Source organism: Carettochelys insculpta, chromosome 1 (genome assembly GCF_033958435.1).
Source record: "Carettochelys insculpta isolate YL-2023 chromosome 1, ASM3395843v1, whole genome shotgun sequence".
Taxonomy (NCBI): Eukaryota; Metazoa; Chordata; order Testudines; family Carettochelyidae; genus Carettochelys; species Carettochelys insculpta.
Window position 1 is genome coordinate 303,207,106 of NC_134137.1, and position 14,175 is coordinate 303,221,280.

Consider the following 14,175-nt stretch of genomic DNA (forward strand, 5'->3'; position numbering starts at 1 on the left):
AAAGCAGGTACCAAAAAGGAAGGGAAGGGCTCCAATCCACACAATCTAACTTCCACAGAAATGCCAAAATTATTGTGTATGAGAATGAGATGGTTGAGTAGAGAATGAAGAGGACAGGCTGCTCTTTTGGAATTGCTCTCTCTTTTTAAACTCATCTTGCTGTTTCTGATAATAAAGATAAAACAAAATAAATGGTTCAGATCTCTGCCTTGAAGAGAACCATGACTTATATTGCTTTCTCTTAAAAACAGAGATGTAAAGCACCACTGATCAGAGTGTGGCTCTACAATCCTTCATAGAGTGTAATGTTTCATCTGTTTCACATTGAACAGATCCTTTCCCTGAATGCATAGATCTTTCACTGCATTTTCATTTCTTTATGTAGTCCTGATGTAGATAAAAACAAGTCCCTTCTCATGGAAATTCCAGTGACAACTGATCTAACACCTCTGCCTGTGAGAGTCTAAAACTACTTGCAGAGTGGTTTCTATAATAAATCAATTTAAATTCATCCTTCAGCTCCAGAGGTAACTCTTTTCCAAAAATCTGCAATTTTGTCGCATTTTATATAACTATATTTGGCTAGCATAGCCAAATAGTTTTCAATCCTTGCTTGAAGAGATACCACTGAATAATTCATATGGCCAAATGGATCCAATTTCTTTGGATATTTTTCTCATTTTGTGATCTTTATTATTTTCAATGACTACTAGAGATGAGGTTGACAATGTAGGTGATATAATATCTTTTATTGACCCAACTTTTGCTGGTGAAAATTTTGGCCCAACATACATCTTCGTCATGTCTGGGGAAGGAAGCAGGAACTATAGTGGCAGATAAGAATAAAAATACTCAATCCCTTTATGGAGATCTTGAAACATTTGTTCAGTTCTCTTTCAGGTCGCTGAGATAGTGGAACAGGCTATAATTCTTTTTGCAGGTTCAAGAATTCCCTCATTAAAATGAAGGTCTATTTGGCCCTGATAGCTGGATTGCAAAAGTTCAAACTGCCAGTAAAGGAAGTCTTTGTCTGTCCGTGGCAATCCCTGAAGATTCCTTTGCCTGTTCAGTCAGCAGTGTTAGTTGACATGCTGCTTTTCGCATATATCAAGGAAAATACAAATGAGTAAAGAATAGAACGTAGCACATAACTGAACACAGCCACATAGATAACTGAACACACACAAAGACTGTTTCTACACATGCCACTTTCCTCCAAAAGTGGCATGCTAATGAACAGCCCGAAATATGCTAATGAGGTATGGATGCAAATTCCCAGCACTCCATTAGCATGAGGTCACGTGGTTTGGAGTCTGGAAGACTTTCCTCTGGACTCCAAAACACCGTGTCGAAGAGCAGCCCTTGGGGGGGGCGGATCTTCCAGAAGGCCCCCGCGGGGGCCATGCTTCTACATGTTGTTTTTGAGTCCAGAAGACTGTCTCCCAGACTCCAAACCATGTTACATTATGCTAATGAGGCATCCGGAATTTGCATCCATGCCTCATTAGCATATTTTGGGCTGTTCATTAGCACGCCACTTTCGGAGGAAAGTGGCATGTGTAGAAACAGCCAAAGGGAAAAGGGAAAATTTTAAGCACTTAGACCCCTGAGAGTGGGGTATGAAAATAATGTCAAAGCAGAGGAAAAAGCCATGAAACATTCAGTGTACCCCAGAGAAACAAAATGCATAACTATATAAAAACAGCCATAACCCTCAACCTGACATTATAATCTCAGCAACTACCATTACGTTCAGTGCTTCCCATTTTTTGTCTATGTACTAAGCTCTTCTAAAACCATTGCTCCCAGTGCATTCTTTTGGCTTCTACTCCTGACATTGAACCAAGTATCCTCCATGGAGTTCAAAAAGCTTAGAGATAATTATGAAGGAGAAAGAAGGATTCCTTATTTATAAGTCCCAGATAACAGCTTTAAAAATTAGTGGAAAGCTTTAAAAATAAAGTTTTAAATAGCACGTAAAACAGAAGTACAGAAAATAAAAAACCTGTAAAAATAAGAAACCAGGAAAATTAAAATAAGATGCAATGTTTCTAGAATGGCAATCACTGAAACAGGATGCATTCCTGTTTCCTACAGAAGCAGACAGACAGTCAGGAAAGGGACTAGTCACACTGAATCCCGTTAGTATTAATACTTTGCTTCAGAGAAAAGGCAAGCCATTCCAGCTGAAAGAGAGAGACACACACACACTGAGCACAAGATGGAAGCTGAAATTAACACAAATAGGTAATAACTATTAATTGAGAGACAGGCTAAATGGTAACTCTTGTAGCTTCATGAGACTCTGAGGATACTTACACATAGCCTTAGTGAAATACATAACTCTGATTGCAACATTGTGAAATTACGATTGCTAGTCAAAAAGCTGAGCAAAACCTTGCTCAAATCCATAGAGCTAAAACAGATGCATGTGTGACAAGGAGACTGTCATTTAAGTAAAGGAAAATTAACAGCTTCTAATCCTGTGTTTACTTATCAGAAGAGTTAATTGTGTTACTGTTTCTGTTTTCTCATTTAAATAGCGATTTGTTCTGTAAACTTTAACTACAGTCTTGCTTTCCTTAGCTTTGCATAAAAGATGAACTCAAAAAACCTAAGTACTTTCCTGTGATTAAGCATTTATTGTTTTCAGGGGAACAAAATTACAAAACACCAGGGGTGAAGGCTGAGAAATAAACAAGTGACTGGAATCAAAGACTAGGGAGAAAGCTCACATGGTACAAAGAGATAAAATACTAAAACATCAGGTAATTCACACCGCCAACCACTTCATCAGCTTCAAATCCACTCTGAAAGATAAGGAACACCAGCTGAATAATTTGCTTAATGGTACAGAAGTAAAAAGATCAGTGGAGAGATTCTGTGCTGTGTCACTTCAAGCCACCTTTGGTCCTGCCAATTCTGGGTTGCTATAGGGCCAGTGTTGTCCCTTGAATAACTTAACATTGAGAGGCTGCTTAATTACCATGTGCTATGCTATTGTATCTCACCCACTGTCTCTTGATTTAGACATGCTCCCTATTCTGGGGCTTGAAGCATGGGTCTCATATGGCAGCACAAGTTGCCTTTTGCAAAGTTCGTATCAGAGGAGTGGCAAGTGATTAGATACCTAGATATGGTGTTGTGACAGCCTTTACATTAAAGGATCATGGTGGAGGGAACAATTCCTTCCCAGGTGGTGTGCACATTACAGGACTGTAGGGTGGGAGAAGAAGGTGATATTGATATTTATTTTCCCAGTTCTGAACCAATCTACATTAGCCTTGCACTTTTAGAGTAGAGAAGCTCTCATTTAAGTGAGATTATTCATAAACCCATGAGGACATTCCATCCACTTAGAAGCACCAGGGAGGAAGGATACCCTGGTAATGCTCCTGGATGATGAAATGGCATGGAGCATAACTGCTAATACCACAGTACATGATGTACCTCCCAAAACCCACATTCTCTGGGACATCCCTCATCCAGCAGGACCAGGGATGTTCCGGGACCAGAGAGCCAGGCAGGAGGACAAGCTGCAGCCCATGTCCTCTGGCTTTTTCCTGGGGGCTGGAGCTGTCCATGGCAGCCCCAAGCTGCAGAGGCAGGAGTCCACATCCCCCAGCAACCTTGTGGGGAAGCCAATGTGCAGGGCCCAGGCCAGTGTCCCCAGGCAGCCCCACAGAGCCAGGCTGGGGCTGGGAACAGTGACATGGGGCCAGGCTTGAGCCAGCTTCTCCTAGCAGCTCCATGGGGCTACATGCTGGGCTAGAAATGCATCCCCAGCAGCCCTGCATCTCCCAGAATCGTTAGCAGCATAAGCTGGAGCACCAGTAGCAACCTACGCTAGGGTGCCCACCCAGCACCAGATAGGTGAGCAGCCCAACCCCCAGGGGGTTGTGGGGACAGTGGCAGGAAATCTCCTCTGGTCCAACAAAGTTTCTGCTCTGTGTAACTACCCACAGGCAGGCTCAAACCTGGGACCTCTGGAGCTTAGTGCAGGTGCCTCTACAGCATGAGCTAAAGACCAGCTGGCTCTCACCTCAGACTGTACAGGACACATTCTTTTTCTGTGAAGTGGTCTAGGTACCACTAAATTGGACAGTTAACCACACATAGGTGTGTGAGTTACTGCTGCAGGTCCTGACCATGCCGGACCAGGGAAGTGGAACCTGTAGTCCACATAGATTCCCCTTATATAATGTAAATGCTCAGGAAGGTGGATCCAGGGGGTTTACGCACTGTTTTTGTGCAACCCATAGCTTGTGCAGCAACAGAGTCCATAAACCTATCCTCTGGCACTTTTCCAAGTTTTCTACTCTTTAAAATCCAAATGTTAAATAAAATGTACAGACCTATTTATATATTCCAAATATTTTGTAAAGCAAAAAACTGCAAAATTAGTTCTCACTCATCTGCTAAGTTCAGAGTCTAAAGAAACATACCACATGCCTAATGCCAAATGAGCAGGATTTTCTTGCACTCCCTCTGCATGGCTTCCTGTACTTGTAAGAGAGCTTCAGGGAAATGCTACAACTTCTGGCAGTTACAGTAGATCTGGACAGGTTAGTGAATCTGGAAATGAGTCTCAAATGTGAATTTTAAATGCTTAGTTTAACTCTTGTAGTTATATGTATACTATATTAGTGAACTAGGGTGCAATGCTTTGAAACTACCAGCCTCCATCGTTGGCTTAATTCAATTGTGACTGACACCAGTGATAAAACTCCTAATGATTTCAAAACAAAAAGCAGTCAAGTAGCACTTTCAAGAAAAAAAAGCCACTGCTTTTTGTTGCGATAGTGTATAGACTAGCACGGCTTCCTATCTGTTACTAATGATTTCAGTGAGAGCAGCATTTAAACCAGCATTGGGTGTTTTTGGAAATCTACATTTAACGACTTTTTAAAGTTTCCCAAAGTTTCAGAAAAGTGTGGTGTTTTAAAAAAATCAAAGAAATTGAACCCAATAAAGTCATAACAGAAATATATATGTTGAGGTTTCCAGTCTCTGTAGACACATCTCTACAGGGAGTGTCACTGAATCTTACAGCCCATCTCCAAACACTTGTGTTCACGTGGCGCATGCTCCAGGGCTAAAAATACATGTTGTGCCTTGGGATGGATTTTTGGCCTTGGAAGCTCACCCCGCTCCTCAGCTGCAGAACCTAAGTCACAATGTCTACATAGGTATTTTAAGCATCATAGTGTGAGCCTCACATGCCTGAGTCTGTCAGCTTGGGCTCAGAGACTCTCAGCCACAGGCTCCCACACAATGTGTAGCTGTACCCTGTGATGCCAGCTTACTTTGTATCCATTTTCACTGTCGCCAGGTTTGCGCTCACCTCCTCAATTGCACCAGCTGAAATTCTGTGACCTGCAACGTTGATCACATCATCAACTCGAGACGAGACATACAAGTAGCCATCTTCATCCATGTACCCGGCATCCATGGTATCATAGTATCCCTAAAAATAAAACCACGAGAAATAAATTGATAACAATACTAGGGTCATCATCTCAGCAATTTTCTACAACAAAAACAACTGACTGACTCACTCAAACTGACAAAAGTTACTGGCTTGTTTAATATAGACACCTCTCACTAAAGCTGATACATTAAAACTTACTGAGACAGTTATCTTCATATCAACTTTACAGCTGAAAAATCTTGATTAACTTTGCAGTTCCTTCTTTTCCCAGTTAGATTTTCATTATATTAATTTTATTCTGAAACACTGTATTATTCACTGCTCTTATTTTATAATGCAGCTTGGGATCCTCTCCCTGAGTAAGCTTTGTGGGGACAAGAGAAATACTATATGCCCTCACACCCACCTTTTCCAACCTATGAACTACTAGTGCGGTTAAAGAGCGAGTAATCTGGTAACCCAATAACTGCCAAAATTTCTGTCAGTTACTCAGACAAAGGCTACAAATAACCAATAGCACTAACTGATAACAAAGTAACTGGACACTCTATTGCATCCCTATTCACTCCTCACTCAGAACCCCTGGAAGATGGGGCTGTCCTATGCTCAGAAGAAGATGGGGGCTGTCACAAAAGAATTGGGCAGCAAAATTAAGCTTAAATTCTCATGATATTCCTGTTTCTACCAGGAATATATCGACCCTGAAGCATGACTGCACCACCCTTCCAGAGCACTAAATGACAACTTGCCCACACATAAATCTGACCACACACACACACACCCTCATATCAGTGCATATACAATCTCTTCCATGTAAGGATCTGAGGAGGCAAACAATTTATTCAACTGCATACTGATTCCCTTCACTAGTCATGATTCCCTCCTGTATATGTTACCTCACACAGAAGATATTTTTTAGATTTTCTTAAAAAAAGAAAGTGAGTATATTTCCTTAACCTGCACAACAAAAGCTTTAACTTTAAATGTTTTTAATCTTAAACAGACATATATATCAAAGCTATCTCCTTAAACAAAGAAATGAAAGAATCCAAATAACTCATGTAATTTCATGCCACAGTGTCACTGTTAATTTATATAGTTCCTTTTGCAATTCTTACTGGAAATTTTTTGAAATACAACTCCTTGAACATTTCCTGATTTTTCCAGAGACCCGAGAAGGCTCCAGGAGGCAAAGGCATCCTTACATTAATAAGACAAAAGTACAGACGTTAGAATAATAAGATATGCACTCAAAAATTTCAATCATGCAGAGCATAATAGATAATCACAGTGCGACAGAACTGCACTCATATCTCACTCATGAGGATTAGGCAATTGGTTGACACTTCCTTTAACACCCTATGGCTACGTCTACACTAGCCCCAAACTTCAAAATGGCCACGCAAATGGCCATTTCGAAGTTTACTAATGAAGAGCTGAAATGCATATTCAGCGCTTCATTAGCATGCGGGCAGCCGCGGCACTTCGAAATTGACGTGCCTCGCTGCCGCGCGTCTCGTCCCAACAGGGCTCCTTTTCGAAAGGACCCTGCCTACTTTGAAGTCCCCTTATTCCCATGAGCTGATGGGTATATGCATTTCAGCGCTTCATTAGTAAACTTCGAAATGGCCATTTGCGTGGCCATTTCAAAGTTTGGGGCTAGTGTAGACATGGCCCTCGTGGGAATAAGGGGACTTCGAAGTAGGCGGGGTCCTTTCGAAAAGGAGCCCCATCGGGACGAGATGCGCAGCAGCGAGGCTCGTCAATTTTGAAGTGCCGCGGCCGCCCACATGCTAATGAAGCACTGAATATGCATTTCAGTGCTTCATTAGTAAACTTCGAAATGGCCATTTCCGTGGCCATTTCAAAGTTTGGGGCTAGTGTAGACACGGCCTATATTACTTAGGCTACGTCTACACGTGCACGCTACATTGAAATAGCTTATTTTGATGTAGCGACATCGAAATAGTCTATTTCGATGAATAGCATCTACACGTCCTCCAGGGCTGGCAACGTCGACGTTGGGCAGCACCACATCAAAATAGGCGCTGCGAGGGAACGTCTACACGCCAAAGTAGCACACATCGAAATAAGGGTGCCAGGAACAGCTGCAGACAGGGTCACAGGGCGGACTCAACAGCAAGCCGCTCCCTTAACGGGCCCCTCCCAGACACACTTGCACTAAACAGCACAAGATACACAGAGCCGACAACTAGTTGCAGACCCTGTGCATGCAGCATGGATCCCCAGCTGCAGCAGCAGCAGCCAGAAGCCCTGGAGTATGGGCTGCTGCACACGGTGACCATAGACCCCCTCAGAGGCTGGAGAGAGAGCGTCTCTCAGCCATGGAGGACCCCACTATTTCAATGTTGCGGGACGCAGATCGTCTACATGTTCCCTACTTCGACGTTGAATGTCGAAGTAGGGCGCTATTCCCATCGCCTCATGGGGTTAGCGACTTCGACGTCTCGCTGCCTAATGTCAAAGTTAACTTCGAAATAGCGCCCAACACGTGTAGACGTGACGGGCGCTATTTCGAAGTTGGCGCCGCTACTTCGAAGTAGCGTGCACGTGTAGACGCGGCCTTAGTGATAGATGATTCTGAAAGTTACGTATTTCATAAACTAATGTTAAATTGTTAAATCAATTCATATGGTTCTCAAAGTGAAGACAGTCGTTTGTGATACATTTTATGGAACACCAGAACCTACAACTTTTATTTATAAAATTTGATCTAGTAAATGTGAAAGTAGAGCTATATCTTTAACAATCATTCAGCTTAAAACATTGTCTAAAGCAAAGAAAAACTGCAAGTACATATACATATTATATATATTTGACATGGATATATGCTATTTATGATACATATAATACATATATACACATAACCACATACAAGCTCAAACCCTCAGTTTGTGTAAATTGTCCTAGCACTTTCAATGTCACAATGATCTGGGTCACAGTATTTTTAGGCGGTTATATTTATTTTAATTGGACACAAATGAAATTAAATTATGCACAAAAAGCGGCAGTAATTATTGGGGTCGGAAATAAATATAAATAAAATAAAATGTAGTTGGAGATACACATCTCCTAGAACTGGAAGGGACCTTGGGAAGTCATCTAGTCTTGTCCCCTGCTCTCTTATCAGGATCAAGCACCATTCCTGACATCTATTTACCCCAATCTGTAAATGGCCTCCTCAAGGCTTGAGCTTGCAACCCTGGGTTTAGCAGGGCAATGCACAAACCACTGAACTATCCCTCCCCACAAAGAAAGCTGGAGAAAGCAAAAACCTACATTTTTAAAAATAAAATAATTTGAGTTTAATTCACAGAAGAAAACAAAAATGACAGAAGTTGAAATATGCTACATTCTGTCACATCAGTCATCATCTGAATGTGATGAAGATGAGAGAAGGAGCATTCTGTACACATAATACTCGTTGGGTGGGAAGATGCTGCAAATCTCCGTAGGTTGACAAGGAGAAAAGATGATTATTTTTAACTCCACAGTGCTGTCAATAAAGTTCAAGAAAACTAGGCTTATCCCTAAAACATATAAATTGAGCTGGGAGCAGGGAAGGAGAAAGAGAGAGAGTCTGCACAGACATAGATATTAGATCAATTCAATAATGTGGTATAGAAGATCTCCTGGTAGGAGTTTGGAGTGAATATATTACTCACAAGCAATATCTCATACATAGGTTCTTCATTTTCATCCTGGCAGTCATCAAACACTGACAAAAGCCACGATGATTCATAGCCCTATCAAAAGGGCGATACCTCCACCTCAGAAATATTCCCCTGTAATATAACAGCATCCATACTGACAAAGTATAAAAAACATGGAACTTAAGGCCATGAGAACAATCTGTACATAGAAATTACTCTCATCTTCAGTAATGTGATCCACCTCTGACGTCACATAACACGACACATTTCGGTCAGCAACAGAAAAACTAATCTGTGGGAAGTCACCTCACCAGGATATACGTCTGTATACTGGACTTTTAAACTAACACCTAAAGGGCCAAAATTCCATGCCATGAAAATCAATGAGCATTTTGCCACAGTCGTTAACAACAACAGCAGTGAGCTCTTAAGAACCAGAGGATGAAAAAACAACATGGCCAAGCGGTCTATTTTGTGTTTCATCTGAAAGAACTCTTCCCATAATAAAGTATAACCCCCCACCAAGGGAGGCACTGGGTATCTTATTTTTTTCCTTTTTTTTCTCCTTCATTTAAGGTTAGAGTTCGCCTGTCCCTTATGTTCTGAGATAACAGAAAGAGAAAAGTCGTTTGCCCATCACCACTTCCCATACCATCCTCTGTTTTTTTGAGCTTCTTCTATCTCAATACAGACCAGATCTGACATTGCTTTGGTTGTGAAATCTGACAAAAACATAATCCAGGATGCTATGATTGGAAAACTTCCAAACATGAGAAAACAGATGCAATGCCGCTACTTAGAAGAGATGGCTACCAAACTGGACAGTGCTGTTTAACATCCTCTCTGTTTACTGATGTAACAGAAAGTACTTCATTATCACTGAAAGCTATAAATGCATCATTTTGATTCTTCTAAATACAGAACAGAAATATTGGCTGAATACTGCACCATGACTCTGTGATGTATCATGATTGACAATGTTACTATCCATGTCAACTAGCAGACCTTTGTAGTTGTAAGATTTCTCTCCGTGCTTCACAGCAAGTGTACAAAAGTCAGCTATATAAATACTAGAGGTAAAGTCCCACACTGTGATTAGAGAAACAGACCCAGAGCTGCATGAGAGGCTCTTGTGTGAGATCAGCTGGTAGACACTGCTGTGTTTATGATATGATTCTGTGCCCTCCCTTTGTGTTCTGGCAGGGTGAAAGTGTGATGTTAGCTAGGGAGACAGACATACTGATAATTGCCCCTAAAAATAAATACAGAAGACTTGGACATTTACAATCTATAGATACAAAGATTCTGAGTTTCCCCCAACAGTGGAATTTTCAACTGACTTTTTGTTTTTTGGCTAATGTTCCTTTTGAGAACAGACGGAATTCTGTTTTGCTAATAATAATGGTTACACACACAAAGATGCAAACAAAAGAAAGAAAGTCTGACCTTTCCGTGACTATGTTAAAATATCTGTCATCTGTACTTGCTAATGGAAGCTGGAGGTCATTACAAATATGTCAAAATTAACCTTCAGTTCATTAACATTCATGTCCAAAAATTTAGCTCAAAGCAGAGAAAAACAAAGAGATAAGCTGCCTTATGCTAGTTTCCCCTCATTTCAGTGTGGCTTAGTAGGAAAAGTGCTCGAGTGGGATTGTAAAAATTTGGGTTTTATGTCCAGGTCTGATATAGTCCTGCATTTAGGTATAAAGGGAAGAGCTTGCCTTAGTTCCCCACTTCCTCTTGCTATACCTCTGCCATGGAGGGATAGGAGGGCAGGTCATGATTGAAGAATAACTCATCCAGCTCTAGCATTGTCTTTTGAGTCCTGAGCAATGTCACAGTGAGAAAAAGAAGTTACTCACCTGGCTAATAACAATGGTTCTTCAAGATGTGTCCCCATGGGTGCTACACTTCAGGGCCATGTCTACACTAGCCAAAAACTTCAAAATGGCCACGCAAATGGCCATTTCGAAGTTTACTAATGAAGCACCAAAATACATATTCAGTGCCTCATTAGAACGCAGGAGGCCGCAGAACTTCAAAATTGACACGGCTCGCTGCCACGCAACTCGTCCAGACGGGGCTTCTTTTTGAAAGGACCCTGGCTACTTCGAAGTCCCCTTATTCCCATGAGCAGATAGGAACAAGGGGACTTCGAAGTAGCCAGGGTCCTTTCGAAAAGCAGCCCTGTCTGTATGAGCTGCGTGGCGGCGAGCTGTGTCAATTTCGAAGTGCCGCAGCCACCTGCATGCTAATGAAGCGCTGAATATGTATTTCAGTGTTTCATTAGTAAACTTCGAAATGGCCATTTGCATGGCCATTTTGAAGTTTTTGGCTAGTGTGGACGTAGTCCAGGTGTTGGGCTGGCCCTGGCACCGTAGTGTGGAGATTTTCAAAGTGGTGGTTAGCCATACCACACACATGCAATAGCAAGATGGGCCCTTCACACACTTTTGGGCATATGCGCAATCTGGTCTGAGCTAGCCTCAAAGCTGCCTCAGAAGTACGTATCTGAAATACATAACAAGAAAAATTCTGAAGCAGGGAGGAAGGGTGGGTAATGGAGCACCCAGGCAGACACATCTCAAAGAACCATCGTTACTACCCAGGTGAGTAACTTCTTTTTCTTCTTCAAGTGGTCTCCGTGGATGCTCCACATCAGGTGACTACAAGCAGTACCCCTAAAACATGGAGGAGGGCACTGGAGTTAGATGTTGTCTGCCACAGAAAGTACAGCTGTTGAAAGGCGCATGTCTTCAGCCAACTGGTGATGTGTGCCTTAATGCCTGGCAAATGTGTCGTAGGACGACCATGTCACTGCTTGGCAAATGTCCTTTAAAGGAACATCTTTGAAGAAGGCTTTTGATGTTTCCATTGCTCTGGCAGAGTGAACCCGGGGCAGAACAGGTAATGTCGCTTTTCATAACAAATAACTCATGGTGATACATGAGGTGATAATGTTTGAAATTCTCTATGACGATATTGCCTTGCTTTAGATTTCTGGGTAAGGGATACTAATAGTCTGTCTGGTTTTTGGAAAGGCTTTGTCCTTTCTAAGTAGAATGCCAGAGCCCTTCTTACATACAGAGAATGAAGTCATTTCCCAACTCAAAGTGTGCTTTCTGGGATAGAAAGATGGCAGTACGATTGGTTCATTTATGTGGAATTCAGAGGAGACTTTGGGAACAAAGGCAGGGTGTAGACAGAGTGCCAATGCTTCCTTGGTGAACGTTGTATATGGCAGAGTTGCCATCAGAGCAGCCAATTCGTTAATTTGACAAGCAGATGTGATAGCCAAAAGGAACACTGTCTTTAAGGTAAGCTGACGGAGTGGAATAGTCATCAAGAGTTCAAATGGTGGTCTGGATAATGTGTCCAGTACCAGGTCTAAACTCCAGGGAGGTGAGATAGGTTTGCAAGGAGGGTACAGATTGGTAAGGCCCTTCAGGAAACGCGCTGTAATCATGTGCATAAATACTGATGTTCCCTCCATTGTGTGTATAAAGGCTGAGGTGGCTGCTAAGTGTACCTTGAAGGATGGTAACATAAGACCTTTCTGTTTTAGTCCAAAAAAGTGTGTATAGGGGCCTCCAATGGCCATAAGTCTCTGCAAGAACATTTTCCATTTAGTAAGTCTTCCATGTAAAGGTTCATTGCCTGTGCATCAGAACATTTCTGACCTGCTCAGAACATAAGTTCTCTAAGGCGTTGAACCAATATATCAGCCAAGCCCTAAGGCAAAATGCGTGTGGGCTGCAGACGCATTAGTGACCCTTGGTTCTGCATGAGTGGACCTGGAATGATGGGAAGAGGGCATGGAGTGCATGACGACATGTGTTGCAGAATTGGAAACCAGTGTTGGCAGACCCAGGAGGGAGCTATTAAGATCAGGTTGGCCCTCTCTAGCTTGGCTTTTTCCAGAACCTTGTGTACCAGTATTGTTGGGGGCAAGTGTACAGCAAGGGTCCTTTCCAGGGAATAAGGAAGGCATCACCGAGAGACTCATGGCTAACAACTTCCCTGGAACCGTGATGGCAACATTTCTTGTTGTTGTGGGTTGCAAAGAGCCCTAAGGAGGGAACGTCCCATATATGGAAAATGTGATGGAGAACATTGGATTGAAGCTCCCATTTGTGGTCTGGTGCAAACTGTCTGCTCAGTGAATCTGGGGCAATATTGTGGATGCCAGGTAAGTAGGAGGCTATTAGTGTTATTCCATTTTCAATGCACCAGTTCCATAGATGAAGAGCCTCCATGCAAAGAGAACATGATCTTGCACCTCTTTGTTGATTTATTGTGACATTGTCAGTGAAATTTGTCACTGTTGCATTGTGAACATGGGGCAGGAAATGCTTGCATGCACTGGACACTTCTCTCAGTTCCAGGAGGTTTATGTGAAGGATTGTTTCGTGCTGGGACTAACGCCCCTGGACTGACATGTTGCCCATATGGGCTCCCTGGCCTATGCTGGAAGTGTCCACAGAGTTATTAGGGCAGAAAGTCGAGGCTGATGGGAGGAAACTCCTGAAAGTAGATTGCTGGGCCTCATCCAACACCTCAATGATTGTAGTACTTGAGTGGTTGGGAATATCCACTTGATGATTGTATGCCTTGTGGGTGTATAGATAATTCCTATCCAATGCTGAAGAAATTGGAAGTGTAGTCTGGCATTTTGTACCATGTAGGTGGTAGCGGCCATGTGGCCCATAAAAGTAGACAACTTATTACTTGCACAGTAGGGCTGTGAACGAGAACATCAATTAATGACTGAATAGTATGGAAATGGAGTGGTAGGTGTACCTTCACAGTAGTAGAGTTGAAGCAGGCCCCTATAAACTCTAGGCTTTGTGTAGGCTTGGTTGTGGATTTCTGTAGGTTGATAATGAGACTGAGTGATTGAAACGTTTCCATAGTGATAGTTATCATATCAAGAACAGCTGAGCGTGAATGCCCTTTCAATAGGCAGTTGTCTAGGCAGGAAAAGATTACGACATCTAGGTGATGGAGGTAGGCTGATACCACTGAAAGAGTCTTTGAGAAAACCCTGAGTGCCATGGAAAAGCCAGA

At 42.3% G+C, this 14,175-nt stretch overlaps 1 protein-coding gene across 2 annotated transcripts in view; it reads right to left on the minus strand.

Annotated features, from left to right (window-relative positions):
* ACSS3 (acyl-CoA synthetase short chain family member 3) overlaps positions 1–14,175 on the minus strand; it is a 173,670-nt gene that overhangs the window by 6,838 nt on the left and 152,657 nt on the right. For both annotated transcript variants that reach the window (XM_075012266.1, XM_075012259.1), the window contains 2 exons: positions 6,550–6,631; positions 5,345–5,467 (listed from right to left, as the gene is read on the minus strand). In XM_075012266.1, coding sequence (XP_074868367.1) covers positions 5,345–5,467; positions 6,550–6,631 — 205 coding nt within the window. The remainder of the gene's footprint in view (positions 1–5,344; positions 5,468–6,549; positions 6,632–14,175) is intronic.